The sequence below is a fragment of the Engystomops pustulosus genome, unplaced genomic scaffold (genome assembly GCF_040894005.1).
Source record: "Engystomops pustulosus unplaced genomic scaffold, aEngPut4.maternal MAT_SCAFFOLD_111, whole genome shotgun sequence".
Taxonomy (NCBI): Eukaryota; Metazoa; Chordata; class Amphibia; order Anura; family Leptodactylidae; genus Engystomops; species Engystomops pustulosus.
Window position 1 is genome coordinate 36,496 of NW_027284993.1, and position 20,480 is coordinate 56,975.

At 43.6% G+C, this 20,480-nt stretch overlaps 1 protein-coding gene across 1 annotated transcript in view; it reads left to right on the forward strand.

Moving 5' to 3' along the window:
* Positions 1-5,720: 5,720 nt before the first annotated feature.
* LOC140107075 (uncharacterized) overlaps positions 5,721-20,480 on the forward strand; it is a gene marked incomplete at its 5' end in the record, with an annotated part of 28,703 nt that continues 13,943 nt past the window's right edge. Inside the window, one exon of the mRNA XM_072131644.1 lies at positions 5,721-5,805. Coding sequence (XP_071987745.1) covers positions 5,721-5,805 — 85 coding nt within the window. The remainder of the gene's footprint in view (positions 5,806-20,480) is intronic.

Sequence of the window (20,480 nt, forward strand, 5' to 3'; positions counted from 1 at the left end):
ACAAGAGCTTACAGTCTATGAGGATGAGGGGCAGGACACAAGAGCTTACAGTCTATAAGGATGAGGGAGGGGGCACAAGGGCTTACAGTCTATGAGGATGAGGGGTGACACAAGAGCTTACAGTCTATGAGGATGAGGGGGGACACAAGAGCCTACAGGCTATGAGGATGAGGGGGTGACACAAGAGCTTACAGTCTATGAGGATGCGGGGGGACACAAGAGCTTACAGTCTATGAGGATGAGGGATGACACAAGAGCCTACAGTCTATGAGGATGAGGGGAGGACACAAGAGCTTACAGTCTATGAGGATGAGGGGGGACACAAGAGCTTACAGTCTATGAGGATGAGGGGGTGACACAAGAGCTTACAGTCTATGAGGATGAGGGATGACACAAGAGCTTACAGTCTATGAGGATGAGGGGATGACACAAGAGCTTACAGTCTATGAGGATGAGGGGTGACACAAGAGCTTACAGTCTATAAGGATGAGGGAGGACACAAGAGCTTATAGTCTATGAGGATGAGGGGGGACACAAGAGCTTACAGTCTATGAGGATGAGGGGGGACACAAGAGCTTACAGTCTATGAGGATGAGGAGGTGACACAAGAGCTTACAGTCTATGAGGATGAGGGGGTGACACAAGAGCTTACAGTCTATGAGGATGAGGGGAGGACACAAGAGCTTACAGTCTATGAGGATGAGGGGAGGACACAAGAGCTTACAGTCTATGAGGATGAGGGGGAGGACACAAGAGCTTACAGTCTATTAGGATGAGGAGGTGACACAAGAGCTTACAGTCTATGAGGATGAGGGATGACACAAGAGCTTACAGTCTATGAGGATGAGGGGATGACACAAGAGCTTACAGTCTATGAGGATGAGGGGTGACACAAGAGCTTACAGTCTATGAGGATGAGGGAGGACACAAGAGCTTATAGTCTATGAGGATGAGGGGGGACACAAGAGCTTATAGTCTATGAGGATGAGGGGGGACACAAGAGCTTACAGTCTATGAGGATGAGGGGGTGACACAAGAGCTTACAGTCTATGAGGATGAGGAGGTGACACAAGAGCTTACAGTCTATGAGGATGAGGAGGTGACACAAGAGCTTACAGTCTATGAGGATGAGGAGGTGACACAAGAGCTTACAGTCTATGAGGATGAGGGGGTGACACAAGAGCTTACAGTCTATGAGGATGAGGGGGTGACACAAGAGCTTACAGTCTATGAGGATGAGGGAGGACACAAGAGCTTACAGTCTATGAGGATGAGGGGGAGACACAAGAGCTTACAGTCTATGAGGATGAGGGGAGGACACAAGAGCTTACAGTCTATGAGGATGAGGGAGGACACAAGAGCTTACAGTCTATGAGGATGAGGAGGTGACACAAGAGCTTACAGTCTATGAGGATGAGAAGGTGACACAAGAGCTTACAGTCTATGAGGATGAGGGGGGACACAAGAGCTTACAGTCTATGAGGATGAGGGGAGGACACAAGAGCTTAAAGTCTATGAAGATGAGGGGGGACACAAGAGCTTACAGTCTATGAGGATGAGGGAGGACACAAGAGCTTACAGTCTATGAGGATGAGGGGTTGACACAAGAGCTTACAGTCTATGAGGATGAGGGGAGGACACAAGAGCTTACAGTCTATGAGGATGAGGGGGACACAAGAGCTTACAGTCTATGAGGATGAGGGGAGGACACAAGAGCTTACAGTCTATGAGGATGAGGGATGACACAAGAGCTTACAGTCTATGAGGATGAGGGGGTGACACAAGAGCTTACAGTCTATGAGGATGAGGGGGAGACACAAGAGCTTACAGTCTATGAGGATGAGGGGAGGACACAAGAGCTTACAGTCTATGAGGATGAGGGGGACACAAGAGCTTACAGTCTATGAGGATGAGGGGGGACACAAGAGCTTACAGTCTATGAGGATGAGGGAGGACACAAGGGCTTATAGTCTATGAGGATGAGGGGGGACACAAGAGCTTATAGTCTATGAGGATGAGGGGGGACACAAGAGCTTATAGTCTATGAGGATGAGGGGGGACACAAGAGCTTATAGTCTATGAGGATGAGGGGGGACACAAGAGCTTACAGTCTATGAGGATGAGGGTTGAAACAAGAGCTTACAGTCTATGAGGATGAGGGGAGGACACAAGAGCTTACAGTCTATGAGGATGAGGAGGTGACACAAGAGCTTACAGTCTATGAGGATGAGGGGATGACACAAGAGCTTACAGTCTATGAGGATGAGGGGTGACACAAGAGCTTACAGTCTATGAGGATGAGGGGGTGACACAAGAGCTTACAGTCTATGAGGATGATGGATGACACAAGAGCTTACAGTCTATGAGGATGAGGGGGAGACACAAGAGCTTACAGTCTATGAGGATGAGGGGAGGACACAAGAGCTTACAGTCTATGAGGATGAGGGAGGACACAAGAGCTTACAGTCTATGAGGATGAGGAGGTGACACAAGAGCTTACAGTCTATGAGGATGAGGAGGTGACACAAGAGCTTACAGTCTATGAGGATGAGGGGGGACACAAGAGCTTACAGTCTATGAGGATGAGGGGAGGACACAAGAGCTTAAAGTCTATGAGGATGAGGGGGACACAAGAGCTTACAGTCTATGAGGATGAGGGGGGACACAAGAGCTTACAGTGTATGAGGATGAGGGAGGACACAAGAGCTTACAGTCTATGAGGATGAGGGGTTGACACAAGAGCTTACAGTCTATGAGGATGAGGGGAGGACACAAGAGCTTACAGTCTATGAGGATGAGGGGGACACAAGAGCTTACAGTCTATGAGGATGAGGGGAGGACACAAGAGCTTACAGTCTATGAGGATGAGGGGAGGACACAAGAGCTTACAGTCTATGAGGATGAGGGAGGACACAAGAGCTTACAGTCTATGAGGATGAGGGGGAGACACAAGAGCTTACAGTCTATGAGGATGAGGGGAGGACACAAGAGCTTACAGTCTATGAGGATGAGGGGGACACAAGAGCTTACAGTCTATGAGGATGAGGGGGGACACAAGAGCTTACAGTCTATGAGGATGAGGAGGTGACACAAGAGCTTACAGTCTATGAGGATGAGGAGGTGACACAAGAGCTTACAGTCTATGAGGATGAGGGGGGACACAAGAGCTTACAGTCTGTGAGGATGAGGAGGTGACACAAGAGATTACAGTCTATGAGGATGAGGAGGACACAAGAGCTTACAGTCTATGAGGATGAGGAGGTGACACAAGAGCTTACAGTCTATGAGGATGAGGGGGGACACAAGAGCTTACAGTCTATGAGGATGAGGAGGTGACACAAGAGATTACAGTCTATGAGGATGAGGAGGACACAAGAGCTTACAGTCTATGAGGATGAGGGGGGACACAAGAGCTTACAGTCTATGAGGATGAGGAGGTGACACAAGAGCTTACAGTCTATGAGGATGAGGAGGTGACACAAGAGCTTACAGTCTATGAGGATGAGGAGGTGACACAAGAGCTTACAGTCTATGAGGATGAGGGGGTGACACAAGAGCTTACAGTCTATGAGGATGAGGAGGTGACACAAGAGATTACAGTCTATGAGGATGAGGAGGACACAAGAGCTTACAGTCTATGAGGATGAGGGGGGACACAAGAGCTTACAGTCTATGAGGAGGAGGGGGGACACAAGAGCTTACAGTCTATGAGGATGAGGGGGTGACACAAGAGCTTACAGTCTATGAGGATGAGGGGGGACACAAGAGCTTACAGTCTATGAGGATGAGGAGGTGACACAAGAGCTTACAGTCTATGAGGATGAGGAGGTGACACAAGAGCTTACAGTCTATGAGGATGAGGGGGTGACACAAGAGCTTACAGTCTATGAGGATGAGGAGGTGACACAAGAGATTACAGTCTATGAGGATGAGGGGGACACACAAGAGCTTACAGTCTATGAGGAGGAGGGGGGACACAAGAGCTTACAGTCTATGAGGATGAGGGGGTGACACAAGAGCTTACAGTCTATGAGGATGAGGGGGACACACAAGAGCTTACAGTCTATGAGGATGAGGGGGACACAAGAGCTTACAGTCTATGAGGATGAGGGGTGACACAAGAGCTTACAGTCTATGGGGATGAGGGGTGACACAAGAGCTTACAGTGTATGAGGATGAGGGGGTGACACAAGAGCTTACAGTCTATGAGGAGGGACACAAGAGATTACAGTCTATGAGGATGAGGGAGGACACAAGAGATTCCAGTCTATGAGGATGAGGGGGGACACAAGAGCTTACAGTCTATGAGGATGAGGGTGACACAAGAGCTTACAGTCTATGAGGATGAGGGGGTGACACAAGAGCTTACAGTCTATGAGGATGAGGGGAGGACACAAGAGCTTACAGTTTGAGGATGAGGGGGTGACACAAGAGCTTACAGTCTATGAGGATGAGGGGAGGACACAAGAGCTTACAGTCTATGAGGATGAGGGTGACAAACGAGCTTACAGTCTATGAGGATGAGGGGAGGACACAAGAGCTTACAGTCTATGAGGATGAGGTGAGGACACAAGAGGTATAAGAGGTTGTATAATGGTCCTGTTATTCTATAATTAGGAGAACAGTATAAAATAATTTAATAAAGAGAAACCAGTTATCAGCTGTATATAAACACAAGGTCCAAGGTGAAAGTGACTGCAGAGAAGCCCGGAGCTCGGTGTATATCTGGTGTTTGCCGGATAACTGACAGGAGGACAACACAGGATAATTAGCAAAAAGAGAGGTGACACCATGCGGTTAGCAAGTGTGATAGGTTTCAAGAGCACTTTGGAGGTTGGGTTGTATATAGGTATCATATAGCAGTGTTATCTAGGTACTGTATGGTAATATTATATAGGTATCATATAGCAGTGTTATCTAGGTACTGTATGGTAATATTATATAGGCATCATATAGCAGTGTTATCTAGGTACTGTATGGTAATATTATATAGGTATCATATAGCAGTGTTATCTAGGTACTGTATGGTAATATTATATAGGTATCATATAGCAGTGTTATCTAGGTACTGTATGGTAATATTATATAGGTATCATATAGCAGTGTTATCTAGGTACTGTATGGTAATATTATATAGGTATCATATAGCAGTGTTATCTAGGTACTGTATGGTAATATTATATAGGTATCATATAGCAGTGTTATCTAGGTACTGTATGGTAATATTATATAGGTATCATATAGCAGTGTTATCTAGGTACTGTATGGTAATATTATATAGGCATCATATAGCAGTACTATCTAGGTACTGTATGGTAATATTATATAGGTATCATATAGCAGTGTTATCTAGGTACTGTATGGTAATATTATATAGGTATCATATAGCAGTGTTATCTAGGTACTGTATGGTAATATTATATAGGTATCATATAGCAGTGTTATCTAGGTACTGTATGGTAATATTATATAGGTATCATATAGCAGTGTTATCTAGGTACTGTATGGCAATATTATATAGGTATCATATAGCAGTGTTATCTAGGTACTGTATGGTAATAATATATAGGTATCATATAGCAGTGTTATCTAGGTACTGTATGGTAATATTATATAGGTATCATATAGCAGTGTTATCTAGGTACTGTATGGCAATAATATCTTATTCTAGATCATAATAACCCCATAACCTAAGATACAGATTCTTCTCATTTATGCAGATTTTTGCCCTTGATGAACCTTCCTGCAATGTGACTCAGTACCTGAATGAGGACCTAAAGAAATGCTGTAACCGCTGCCCTCCAGGTGAGATATACAGTTTCATGTTGTTATACTGTCCCGAGACATGTGTTATGAGACTTTTGTGTATGTTTTGTTAGTAGCAGCAGGACTGTGATATATGGATTCAGATGTCAGGATTATAGCTTCTCTAAGTGCAGTGAAGGTCTGCCCGCTGTACTACATGAACTTGTCTGCTGCACGTCCCCTCCCTTCTGCTCTGGTCTAGTATCCACTCATTACAGCTCAGAGGGGAAGGGCTCTGGAGCACAGCAGTGTGAGGACAGACCTCCAGTGAGCTTGCAGAAGCTAAAATCATGGAATATAAAGCTTCAAATGTGTCACCACAGCAGAAAATGTTGTTCTGCTTAGCAGAAATATGCTGTGGACGTAAATTATAATGAAGAATTCAAATACTACCACCCCCTTAATCAGTCCATTATGTAATAGTACGTCACATGCCGGGTGCGGATGCATGGAGAGGGCGCACGCGCTGAGCCCTCTCCATAGCCGCTAAGTCTTAGCTGCACATTGCAGCAAAGGCTTACCGGTAACACCCACGGTCGGTGCTAGCAAGCCTTTTATAAGGTAAATCCCTATCCTAATAGGGATAAATAGGGGTCTCCACCATTTGATTGCACAATCTCGCTTTGTAGTTCCCAATATTAGATCATCACTGGGAGCATAGCATAAGAAGGAAGAGCTGTTACTGCAAACTTAGGGCTCATGGGAGTTGTAGTATCCTGTGGCGACCATCTTAGAGATAACTTTGCCTACTTTAGAAAGCCCAAAAAAATGTTTAAACTAATTTTTAAGCTCCTTTTGTGAATAATGAAATTGAGTTTTGAAGTATTCATTTATGTGTATCATTATAGGATTTCGTAACAGACATTCATATTTCCAGAATACCTCTTTAAGGATCTCATGTATAACCATGAGGTAAAACATCTGACTGTCTCCCCTCCCAACAATTGTTGGTCCCAATACTTTTCCCAAGGAACTGTACGCCTGTCAAAGGGTCCTTGACAAAAATTGAAGGAGGACCAGTCCCTTGGTAACAATTGTCTCTTTTATGACACTCATTATGCTAGGAGTTTTCTGCTTTGCCCTGCAGGGGACAAGTTTGGGGTAAATAGATGCAAAGTTTACACTTACCCCTCTGCAGGCAAACCCTGCCTCTGATCTGTTCTCTGGTGCTTCCCGCCCTGATGGATCATCTCGATGATGTAACCCAGACATCATTACCAAGCACCCAACATGAGCAGAGCATGAGGGTCTGAGTGTTTCCACCAGAAACAGGGATGACTGCTTGAGGGGTAAATATAAAGTTTTCCACTATGCCCCCCCCCCCAAATTATGCTTCTTTGGGGGTCTTATGCCAAAAACAAAGTTAAAGCAGCAGTAAGAGCGCTTTCCCAGATTTATAACTCCAGGTCATTAATATCAAATTCTGGGGGTCCTGATAGAGACTGGGAGCACAACCCACCTGTTACTGCAGCTGAAGCCAATGCATGTGGGTGGTCCTCGTCAGACCCCAGCCGTGAGTCTGTTATCATTAGTAAGAATTAGTAGGTAATGTGTAACTTCTGTTTCTAACTTTGGGGAGGACGGAGTAGGAGAGCAGATAAATAAATAAGGAGCTTCTCTACTTCCAGTCCTGTGAGCCGTATATCTGGAAGCCACGGTGAAGCGGTTCTCTTCTACACTCACAGCTGCTTTACACAAAATGTCAGTGCTGATGGGGGGACCTCACTAAAGCACATCGTGATACATTTCTTAGAGCAATCCTTACATCACTCTAATTGTCAAGTGGAAACTGGAGAAGGAAACACACCGAGCCCTAATTTCTCACTTCCTGCTTCAAAAGAGGAAATGTTCACTTCTACTTCATGGTGGGAGGGGGCCGGGTGTACGGCACGCTGGCTGCACTTCTACAAACAACTAGAAGTTATTGAGAAATTGTAAAGCTAGGGCAGATTGCTGAATCACACAGCTCCAGGCTAAATGTCAGCTTCTTACGTACACTAGTTCTGGCTGTCATATATGTGTAGAACCTTTACTTAGTTCCCTCTTTGGGAACTTACTATTTGGGTCTTCCTCTAGTGTAAACTTCTGAAAGTAACTTGTGATGTAAAATAAGGCAGGCAAGTAACTTACCAGTCTCTAGACATAGCGAAGTCCCACTTAGGGTCTTATCCACTTAGTTCTCTCCGTTACATAGGATATGACTTACCCTTCTGTGGTATTGTGGTACCAGGTGAAACTTCAAACTAGCAATTTCCCTAAAATATATAATTATTTAACAATATGGAGCAAGTGCCATGAAATATGGGGATAATTTTGAATACCATCTTGTCCGCAGTATAAGGGAGACCAGTTGGGAGGAGGTCATGTACCGATAGGGTCAGATACCTGGCCCAATGCGTGACACAGTGCTCCTGACTGACCATGGGCCCCATAGCAGCTGCCGGCTAGTCTCTGTGTGTAATGTTTATGTCTCTGTGTGTAATGTTTAGGTCTCTGTGTGTAATGTTTAGGTCTCTGTGTGTAATGTTTATGTCTCTGTGTGTAATGTTTAGGTCTCTGTGTGTAATGATTAGGTCTCTGTGTGTAATGTTTAGGCCTCTGTGTGTAATGTTTAGGTCTCTGTGTGTAATGATTAGGTCTCTGTGTGTAATGATTAGGTCTCTGTGTGTAATGATTAGGTCTCTGTGTGTAATGATTAGGTCTCTGTGTGTAATGATTAGGTCTCTGTGTGTAATGTTTAGGTCTCTGTGTGTAATGTTTAGGTCTCTGTGTGTAATGATTAGGTCTCTGTGTGTAATGTTTATGTCTCTGTGTGTAATGATTAGGTCTCTGTGTGTAATGTTTAGGCCTCTGTGTGTAATGCTTAGGTCTCTGTGTGTAATGATTAGGTCTCTGTGTGTAATGTTTATGTCTCTGTGTGTAATGTTTATGTCTCTGTGTGTAATGATTATGTCTCTGTGTGTAATGATTAGGTCTCTGTGTGTAATGTTTAGGTCTCTGTGTGTAATGTTTAGGTCTCTGTGTGTAATGTTTATGTCTCTGTGTGTAATGATTAGGTCTCTGTGTGTAATGTTTAGGTCTCTGTGTGTAATGTTTATGTCTCTGTGTGTAATGATTAGGTCTCTGTGTGTAATGTTTATGTCTCTGTGTGTAATGTTTAGGTCTCTGTGTGTAATGTTTAGGTCTCTGTGTGTAATGTTTAGGTCTCTGTGTGTAATGTTTAGGTCTCTGTGTGTAATGTTTAGGTCTCTGTGTGTAATGTTTAGGTCTCTGTGTGTAATGTCTATGTCTCTGTGTGTAATGTTTAGGTCTCTGTGTGTAATGTTTATGTCTCTGTGTGTAATGATTAGGTCTCTGTGTGTAATGATTAGGTCTCTGTGTGTAATGTCTATGTCTCTGTGTGTAATGTTTAGGTCTCTGTGTGTAATGTTTATGTCTCTGTGTGTAATGATTAGGTCTCTGTGTGTAATGATTAGGTCTCTGTGTGTAATGTTTAGGTCTCTGTGTGTAATGATTAGGTCTCTGTGTGTAATGTTTAGGTCTCTGTGTGTAATGTTTATGTCTCTGTGTGTAATGTTTAGGTCTCTGTGTGTAATGTTTAGGTCTCTGTGTGTAATGTCTATGTCTCTGTGTGTAATGTCTATGTCTCTGTGTGTAATGATTAGGTCTCTGTGTGTAATGTTTAGGCCTCTGTGTGTAATGTTTAGGCCTCTGTGTGTAATGTTTAGGCCTCTGTGTGTAATGTTTAGGCCTCTGTGTGTAATGTTTAGGCCTCTGTGTGTAATGTTTAGGTCTCTGTGTGTAATGTTTATGTCTCTGTGTGTAATGATTAGGTCTCTGTGTGTAATGTTTATGTCTCTGTGTGTAATGTTTAGGTCTCTGTGTGTAATGTTTAGGTCTCTGTGTGTAATGTTTAGGTCTCTGTGTGTAATGTTTAGGTCTCTGTGTGTAATGTTTAGGTCTCTGTGTGTAATGTTTAGGTCTCTGTGTGTAATGTCTATGTCTCTGTGTGTAATGTTTAGGTCTCTGTGTGTAATGTTTATGTCTCTGTGTGTAATGATTAGGTCTCTGTGTGTAATGTTTAGGTCTCTGTGTGTAATGATTAGGTCTCTGTGTGTAATGATTAGGTCTCTGTGTGTAATGATTAGGTCTCTGTGTGTAATGATTAGGTCTCTGTGTGTAATGATTAGGTCTCTGTGTGTAATGTTTAGGTCTCTGTGTGTAATGATTAGGCCTCTGTGTGTAATGATTAGGTCTCTGTGTGTAATGTCTATGTCTCTGTGTGTAATGTTTAGGTCTCTGTGTGTAATGTTTATGTCTCTGTGTGTAATGATTAGGTCTCTGTGTGTAATGATTAGGTCTCTGTGTGTAATGTTTAGGTCTCTGTGTGTAATGATTAGGTCTCTGTGTGTAATGTTTATGTCTCTGTGTGTAATGTTTATGTCTCTGTGTGTAATGATTAGGTCTCTGTGTGTAATGTTTATGTCTCTGTGTGTAATGTTTAGGTCTCTGTGTGTAATGTTTAGGTCTCTGTGTGTAATGATTAGGTCTCTGTGTGTAATGTTTAGGTCTCTGTGTGTAATGTTTAGGTCTCTGTGTGTAATGATTAGGTCTCTGTGTGTAATGTTTATGTCTCTGTGTGTAATGTTTAGGTCTCTGTGTGTAATGATTAGGTCTCTGTGTGTAATGTTTAGGTCTCTGTGTGTAATGTTTAGGTCTCTGTGTGTAATGTTTATGTCTCTGTGTGTAATGTTTATGTCTCTGTGTGTAATGTTTAGGTCTCTGTGTGTAATGTTTAGGTCTCTGTGTGTAATGTCTATGTCTCTGTGTGTAATGTTTATGTCTCTGTGTGTAATGTTTATGTCTCTGTGTGTAATGTTTAGGTCTCTGTGTGTAATGTTTATGTCTCTGTGTGTAATGTCTATGTCTCTGTGTGTAATGTTTATGTCTCTGTGTGTAATGATTATGTCTCTGTGTGTAATGATTAGGTCTCTGTGTGTAATGTTTATGTCTCTGTGTGTAATGTTTAGGTCTCTGTGTGTAATGATTATGTCTCTGTGTGTAATGATTAGGTCTCTGTGTGTAATGTTTAGGTCCCTGTGTGTAATGATTAGGTCTCTGTGTGTAATGTTTAGGTCCCTGTGTGTAATGATTATGTCTCTGTGTGTAATGTTTATGTCTCTGTGTGTAATGTTTAGGTCCCTGTGTGTAATGATTAGGTCCCTGTGTGTAATGATTAGGTCTCTGTGTGTAATGTTTAGGTCTCTGTGTGTAATGTTTAGGTCTCTGTGTGTAATGTTTAGGCCTCTGTGTGTAATGTTTAGGTCTCTGTGTGTAATGTTTAGGTCTCTGTGTGTAATGTTTAGGTCTCTGTGTGTAATGTTTAGGTCTCTGTGTGTAATGTTTAGGTCTCTGTGTGTAATGTTTATGTCTCTGTGTGTAATGATTATGTCTCTGTGTGTAATGTTTAGGTCTCTGTGTGTAATGATTAGGTCTCTGTGTGTAATGTTTAGGTCTCTGTGTGTAATGTTTAGGTCTCTGTGTGTAATGTTTAGGTCTCTGTGTGTAATGTTTATGTCTCTGTGTGTAATGTTTATGTCTCTGTGTGTAATGATTAGGTCTCTGTGTGTAATGTTTATGTCTCTGTGTGTAATGTCTATGTCTCTGTGTGTAATGTTTAGGCCTCTGTGTGTAATGTTTAGGTCTCTGTGTGTAATGTTTATGTCTCTGTGTGTAATGTTTATGTCTCTGTGTGTAATGTTTAGGTCTCTGTGTGTAATGTTTAGGTCTCTGTGTGTAATGTTTAGGTCTCTGTGTGTAATGTTTATGTCTCTGTGTGTAATGATTATGTCTCTGTGTGTAATGTTTAGGTCTCTGTGTGTAATGATTAGGTCTCTGTGTGTAATGTTTAGGTCTCTGTGTGTAATGTTTAGGTCTCTGTGTGTAATGTTTAGGTCTCTGTGTGTAATGTTTAGGTCTCTGTGTGTAATGTTTATGTCTCTGTGTGTAATGATTATGTCTCTGTGTGTAATGTTTAGGTCTCTGTGTGTAATGATTAGGTCTCTGTGTGTAATGTTTAGGTCTCTGTGTGTAATGTTTAGGTCTCTGTGTGTAATGTTTAGGTCTCTGTGTGTAATGTTTATGTCTCTGTGTGTAATGTTTAGGCCTCTGTGTGTAATGTTTAGGCCTCTGTGTGTAATGTTTAGGTCTCTGTGTGTAATGATTAGGTCTCTGTGTGTAATGATTAGGTCTCTGTGTGTAATGTTTAGGTCTCTGTGTGTAATGTTTATGTCTCTGTGTGTAATGTTTAGGTCTCTGTGTGTAATGTTTAGGTCTCTGTGTGTAATGTTTAGGTCTCTGTGTGTAATGTTTATGTCTCTGTGTGTAATGTTTAGGTCTCTGTGTGTAATGTTTAGGTCTCTGTGTGTAATGTCTATGTCTCTGTGTGTAATGTCTATGTCTCTGTGTGTAATGATTAGGTCTCTGTGTGTAATGTTTAGGCCTCTGTGTGTAATGTTTAGGCCTCTGTGTGTAATGTTTAGGCCTCTGTGTGTAATGTTTAGGCCTCTGTGTGTAATGTTTAGGCCTCTGTGTGTAATGTTTAGGTCTCTGTGTGTAATGTTTAGGCCTCTGTGTGTAATGTTTATGTCTCTGTGTGTAATGTTTATGTCTCTGTGTGTAATGTTTAGGCCTCTGTGTGTAATGTTTAGGTCTCTGTGTGTAATGTTTAGGCCTCTGTGTGTAATGTTTATGTCTCTGTGTGTAATGTTTAGGCCTCTGTGTGTAATGATTAGGTCTCTGTGTGTAATGTTTATGTCTCTGTGTGTAATGTCTATGTCTCTGTGTGTAATGTTTAGGCCTCTGTGTGTAATGTTTAGGCCTCTGTGTGTAATGTTTAGGCCTCTGTGTGTAATGTTTAGGCCTCTGTGTGTAATGTTTAGGTCTCTGTGTGTAATGTTTAGGCCTCTGTGTGTAATGTTTATGTCTCTGTGTGTAATGTTTATGTCTCTGTGTGTAATGTTTAGGCCTCTGTGTGTAATGTTTAGGCCTCTGTGTGTAATGTTTAGGTCTCTGTGTGTAATGTTTAGGCCTCTGTGTGTAATGTTTATGTCTCTGTGTGTAATGATTAGGTCTCTGTGTGTAATGATTAGGTCTCTGTGTGTAATGTTTAGGTCTCTGTGTGTAATGTTTAGGCCTCTGTGTGTAATGTTTAGGCCTCTGTGTGTAATGTTTAGGCCTCTGTGTGTAATGTTTAGGCCTCTGTGTGTAATGTTTAGGTCTCTGTGTGTAATGTTTAGGCCTCTGTGTGTAATGTTTATGTCTCTGTGTGTAATGTTTATGTCTCTGTGTGTAATCAGGGCAGCCATCAGGAAATTCGGGGCCCCATACAGCAAAAGTGTCTGGGCCCCAACACACCCCAAAACCGAACAAGCCTCCTGCCCCCCGCAGTGACCTTTCACAAACAGGGTTTGAGGCCTGTTGCTACGACAAGGCACACTCTTCTGGTAGATTGCCAATAGGAGTCATACTTTTGGTCAAGTATATTTATTATAGTGCAAATATGGCATCAAAAACTAAAGCATGGTGAACAGTAAACATATAAAAGTGTTTAACAGACAACATATAACAAATATAACATTATAAAGTGCAATTGCTAGGGCCGCCACTATCTTTTAATGTTTTAATAAAGAATTGTGTTAATTACCAGTGGGGGTGCTCCAGTGCACCTAAGGGCTCTTTACGTCACCCTGCCACCAGTCCTGAGGTAATCTGAAGTCCTGGTACCTGTGCCTGCTCAGCAACCTCTGTGAATCACTGCATAAGGGTCAGGACTTCATATTTCCTCAGAACCAATGGGAAGGAAAAGAAGGAGCGTTCATTGCATGCCCCAAGGAAACCTAAAGTCCCTGCACCTGCACACTGATTCACAGAGGCTGCTGAGCAGGCACAGGTATCGGGATTTCGGATCACCGCAGTCCGCAGGACTGGCCGCTGGGTGACATAAGGAGCCCTTAGGTGCACTGGAGCACTCCCACTGCTCCTAAGCTGGTAATTAACATAATTCTTTATAAAAGCATTAAAGGATAACCATAGAGGCCATTTTGATGGAACTTACAGTGCTGAAGTCAGGGTCATCAGGTGTCACGAACCCGAGTCGCCGGGTTCTAAACACGGGGTTCACGTACGCCAGGAGACCACGCAAATTAGCCCTAAGCTCCGCCCACTCACACAAAATGGCGTCCTTACGCTAATTCCTACTCTCCTAGCACACGGCAAACCCACTCAGCTTAATTCTCATGTCAGGGAAACCAAACGCATTCGGATCCCAGACACTACACACGCACAGCCCAGGGGGCGCACAACCACACTATGTACCCCCCTACCACTTACGTGCCTATGGAACGCTACTGCACAGGGCCACGCTGCACCCCGAAAGTCACCCGTTCCATACAACGGCTGCCACCACTCGTAATTATGGCTTACGAGAAGCCCACACCAGGTCCGCACACATACACCCAGATACACACTCTTCTAGATGCAGTACAGAGTACCTGGACCCACACGGTCTATAGCTACTACTCGTCTACAGACACGCTCTGCCTTTAGCTACTGCTAGTACAGACATTCACACGGTAACACGGCTTAGCGGTAATTCCCCTCTCCAGAGGTATGGGAACGTATAGAGCACAAGGAAAAACTTATTAAAGGACTATTTAATATGCAAAATAGGCACAATGCTTAATGGTTACAAAAAGGTTAAAATAACAGACATACATAACAGCAAACAGTAAAATAAAAAGGGATAAAATAAAAGAAAAGACAGACCTCTTACTAATTGGATTGGCATAAAGATCCGCGGTGGGGAAAACCGATGAAAATTTTGGAAGCCCTGCCAGCTTGAAGGCATTCCCCATGGACAACAAGGATTCAATGCTGGCATGATACTTTTAACTACATAATCGATCCGCCCCCTCGGTCATGTGAGAGGGGTGTGGCTACACCTTAATCAAGATGGAAAATCAGGGACATTTTTCCAAAATATGTTATATCTTTTCCCAAGAGTCCCCTGATAAGAAGACATGCCCACCACATTTACCAGCATGAATTAACAAATCTAACAATACCAAACCCCATTATTAAATGTTGGCCCAATTGTCTAATAGGCGTTTTCTTGGCTTCCTTCCTCTCAAATCCTTTGGGCTTGACACCCCAGGACTATAAGGGGATACTGATCCAGAACCGTTGACCAGAAATTAAAATATTTGCTTTATGACTAAGTTTTCTTTGAAGTATAATTTTTCATGTTCTTAAGGAGTCATTTTAAGACACATGAAAAACCATGAGGCCCTTGGAGACACAAAGTCTACCATTTCACAGGAAACCAATTAACACCTCTAAGAGACAGAGGAAACCAGTTACCAATTCTTTTGATAAGGGGGGGGGGGGAAGAGAACAAAGGGGATCACAGAGGGGGGTGGGATCTGTTGCCCTATGGTATATGTCCTTAATTACGTTATCTTATGGGGCAAAGGTGACTCTCCTATCATAAGAAGGGAACTCATAACCCATAATTTATGACACCTCCCCTTTTTAGAGATGGCATGGGAGATCGATCCACAGATCATCTCACAAGCCCATCTCCATGGCTCCCCACTGGTGAGACAATACAAATATACAGCCGTTTCCACGACACCTATTCCCATTTTAAACAAATAGAGGTTCAAAGTTAGCTGGACTTTAGTCTCAGGAATACCCAAAAATCCAGCTAGTGGCATATCCTGTGAGACCTGCAGTAACGGTTCCCATGACTCTGCCAAGCTGCTGTCCACATGTGAAGCAGCCTCACACCTCTGGTCCTTTGTGGTCAATACACATGTTACAGAGACCGTCTCACTGGGCTCTCCTGTAAAAATCTCTGGGCTGTAAGATAGCCCCATCCCCTCCTCTGCAGGGGTTACTAAATGTTCAGAACTCAGACTGATGTCTGAATCATGGACACTTGGACTGTTAGTGACCTCAGATACAACAGGTGTCAGCAGGTCAGCTAAGAATCCTGGCTCACCCTGGCCGCACACTACCTCATCCTTGTTAGGACATAACACATTATTATCATCACACATTGTTTGGTCAATGCAAGGTACAGTACAATCAATATGAGCACATATCACGTTGACATTATAGGACAGTTCAACTGTACTTGGGGAAACATTTGCAGAATCCTTGGGCGCTAATGGCCCCAGGTCAGGCATCACCTCAGGATCGTTTGAACCTATCACATTATCACTGTCCATTCCTGTAATGGTGGAAGAAACATTATAATTCAGAGTACATGGGGCAGGGTTTGATATCTCCTCTGCACTTGGGGAAATATCCGCAGAATCCTTGGATGCTAATGGCCCCAGGTCAGGCATCACCTCAGGCTCGTTTGAACCTATCACATTACCACTGTCCAGTTCTGTGTTGGTGTTAGAAACAGTATAATTCAGAGAACCCAAGACTTGGACGTGATAAAACATTTTTGCGGCACTTGGGGGAATATCTGCAACATCCTTGGATACTATTCGCCCCAGATCCGGTACCACATCAAGACTCTTTGGATATAGCACAATGTCCTCATCATCACACAGGCTAGGCTCCGTACCACCCAGTGTAGTACATATGACATTCACATTATTAGGCATTTCAACTGTGGTGGGAAAAACATCCACCACAGACTGGGAGACTAACTGCCCTGGATTAGTCCCCAGTAAAACATTAGTAGGAATCATCTCAGACTCCTGGACTTTCTTCAATCGACATCCAGATGCCATATCTCCATCAGGGTTGGCTCTCCCAAAGACAGAAGAAACAGGGAGCTTAGCTGTGGGGGTGTCCCTCAATCCCACAAAACAAGTAGGGCTGTGGTGTCCCATTTGGTTACATACACCACACCTACCAATATTAAACACAGACTGGGTGGGAGTAGAGGGGGCACAGGTGGTAGGCTTACCCTCCGTCCAGTCATCCTTAGTAGGCCTCCTCAGGGCTGCTACTGGCTTGGAAACAAAAGAATCCGCTATCCTTGCGGCCTTGTTGTCATCCTTAGGCTCTCGGGCCATTAAAACTTGCTGCCCATTGCTCTGGGCTGAAGAATTGCGCACCCGGAGACGGGCTAACTCCACTTGGAACTCCCTCTCAGCCTGACGCTCTGCAAACTCTTTCTCCCTCTGGGCTTGAAGCTCTGCAAACTCTCGTTCCATCTGGGCTTGACGCTTTGCAATCTCCTGCTCACTCTGGCCTTGAAGCCTTGCTTGCTCTTGCTCCCTTCGTATTTGAAGCTCAGCCGACTTTTGATCCATCTGGGCTTTCCACTCCTCAAACTTTTGCTCAGCTTGACATTCTTGTAAAATACACCGTAAATGTGTTTGTGGGTCACACTCTCCCAGCAGTTGGAGAAACAGTGCCCAGCTGGCGTCTCTTCCATTCGCCTTCTTATAAGTAGCCGCCATCTTAGCAGTTACTTGCCAAATAAAAGATAGAAAAGAAAAACAAGAGGGGAGGGGACTGTTTTGCAAGTATGTCTTACTACAATAAGCACTGAGTTTTTCCTTGTAGACTGGGGTACTCCTCGCAAGGATGCCACCAGTCCTTAAGTGCAAGGGTTAATTACTTAAACCAAGCACTTAACGCTCTATTACAAAAAAAATGTATCCCACCGCTGCTAACCAATTTGTCACGAACCCGAGTCGCCGGGTTCTAAACACGGGGTTCACGTACGCCAGGAGACCACGCAAATTAGCCCTAAGCTCCGCCCACTCACACAAAATGGCGTCCTTACGCTAATTCCTACTCTCCTAGCACACGGCAAACCCACTCAGCTTAATTCTCATGTCAGGGAAACCAAACGCATTCGGATCCCAGACACTACACACGCACAGCCCAGGGGGCGCACAACCACACTATGTACCCCCCTACCACTTACGTGCCTATGGAACGCTACTGCACAGGGCCACGCTGCACCCCGAAAGTCACCCGTTCCATACAACGGCTGCCACCACTCGTAATTATGGCTTACGAGAAGCCCACACCAGGTCCGCACACATACACCCAGATACACACTCTTCTAGATGCAGTACAGAGTACCTGGACCCACACGGTCTATAGCTACTACTCGTCTACAGACACGCTCTGCCTTTAGCTACTGCTAGTACAGACATTCACACGGTAACACGGCTTAGCGGTAATTCCCCTCTCCAGAGGTATGGGAACGTATAGAGCACAAGGAAAAACTTATTAAAGGACTATTTAATATGCAAAATAGGCACAATGCTTAATGGTTACAAAAAGGTTAAAATAACAGACATACATAACAGCAAACAGTAAAATAAAAAGGGATAAAATAAAAGAAAAGACAGACCTCTTACTAATTGGATTGGCATAAAGATCCGCGGTGGGGAAAACCGATGAAAATTTTGGAAGCCCTGCCAGCTTGAAGGCATTCCCCATGGACAACAAGGATTCAATGCTGGCATGATACTTTTAACTACATAATCGATCCGCCCCCTCGGTCATGTGAGAGGGGTGTGGCTACACCTTAATCAAGATGGAAAATCAGGGACATTTTTCCAAAATATGTTATATCTTTTCCCAAGAGTCCCCTGATAAGAAGACATGCCCACCACATTTACCAGCATGAATTAACAAATCTAACAATACCAAACCCCATTATTAAATGTTGGCCCAATTGTCTAATAGGCGTTTTCTTGGCTTCCTTCCTCTCAAATCCTTTGGGCTTGACACCCCAGGACTATAAGGGGATACTGATCCAGAACCGTTGACCAGAAATTAAAATATTTGCTTTATGACTAAGTTTTCTTTGAAGTATAATTTTTCATGTTCTTAAGGAGTCATTTTAAGACACATGAAAAACCATGAGGCCCTTGGAGACACAAAGTCTACCATTTCACAGGAAACCAATTAACACCTCTAAGAGACAGAGGAAACCAGTTACCAATTCTTTTGATAAGGGGGGGGGGGGAAGAGAACAAAGGGGATCACAGAGGGGGGTGGGATCTGTTGCCCTATGGTATATGTCCTTAATTACGTTATCTTATGGGGCAAAGGTGACTCTCCTATCATAAGAAGGGAACTCATAACCCATAATTTATGACATCAGGTGCATAGCATGATACCTTCAGGTACTATGCTGTGCACCTGGTGCTCGATTCCCTTTAAACAAGGGATATATATAAAGACAAAATACTCATGTACCACACTATAAAAATAACTTTATTAGATGCATGCATCCATAAGTGTGTAGTCACAAGAATGCCAATAAATAAGCATCAGCATTCAATGGATAAAGTAAATGCAACAATGTTTATAAATATATGTAAACTTCACCATAGGTGTAAACAAAAAATTAAACCAACTCAAATCACTTTGAGCCTCTATTGCAACAAACAGTTGGTCCCAGCAGCTCCAAAAAAGTGTACAGTTGGTGCAACATGGTCCTTGTGCTGACTGCATCACAAGGACTGCACTTCTCACATCATAACCCATATATGATGCAGGGAGCTCTGAGCACTTGGAGCTGCAGTGAACTGTAATGACATCGTTTGTCTTTACAGTGCACTGCCACTCCAAGCACTGTGGAATTCCTTGCATTATAACTGGCTTAGGGTGCAGTCCTTGTGACGCGGTCAGCAAGGACCATGTTCTACAAACTATACTCTGGCCTGAAGCCACATCAGCTAGATCTTGGCAAAGTAACCGCAAATTCAGATTCACGGAGCAATCAGTCTTCTTACTTTCAGATTTGCAAAATCTTTTATCAAATTCCGCTACCTGTTCAGAAAATGCTGAAAACTTTACTAACAATTAACATCCCTACAGACAGCTCCCTGACACTGTGTGACTGACTACAGGATCTGGGAGTCATTAGTGGCGTCTAGTACCTTATAGATGACAATCTCTTCCATCAGGAGGACTTTATTCCGGGTTCTCCAATCCATGACGTATCACTGCTGAATTCACAGCTGGATATCTTCAGCTCCGTGCAGCATCTCCACCCGGCGTCCCTAAAAATACCACAGTCACTTACTGTATAAAGTCTCCTGGATAACAACACTGCGCTCCTAAATAACCCTCACAACACAAGTGACCGCACGCTACCCCACATAGAACACATCCCCTCATTATTGATATGCTGCCCCCCCCACAATGGATTAAATGATATGCTGCCCCCCCCCACAATGAATTAAATGATATGCTGCCCCCCCCCACAATGAATTAAATGATATGCTGCCCCCCCCCACAATGGATTAAATGATATGCTGCCCCCCCCCCCCACAATGAATTAAATGATATGCCGCCCCCCACAATGGATTAAATGATATGCTGCCCCCCCCACAATGAATTAAATGATATGCTGCCCCCCCCCACAATGGATTAAATGATATGCTGCCCCCCCCACAATGAATTAAATGATATGCCGCCCCCCACCACAATGGATTAAATGATATGCTGCCCCCCCCACAATGAATTAAATGATATGCCGCCCCCCACAATGGATTAAATGATATGCTGCCCCCCCCCACAATGGATTAAATGATATGCTGCCCCCCCCCCCACAATGAATTAAATGATATGCTGCCCCCCCCACAATGGAATAAATGATATGCTGCCCCCCCCCC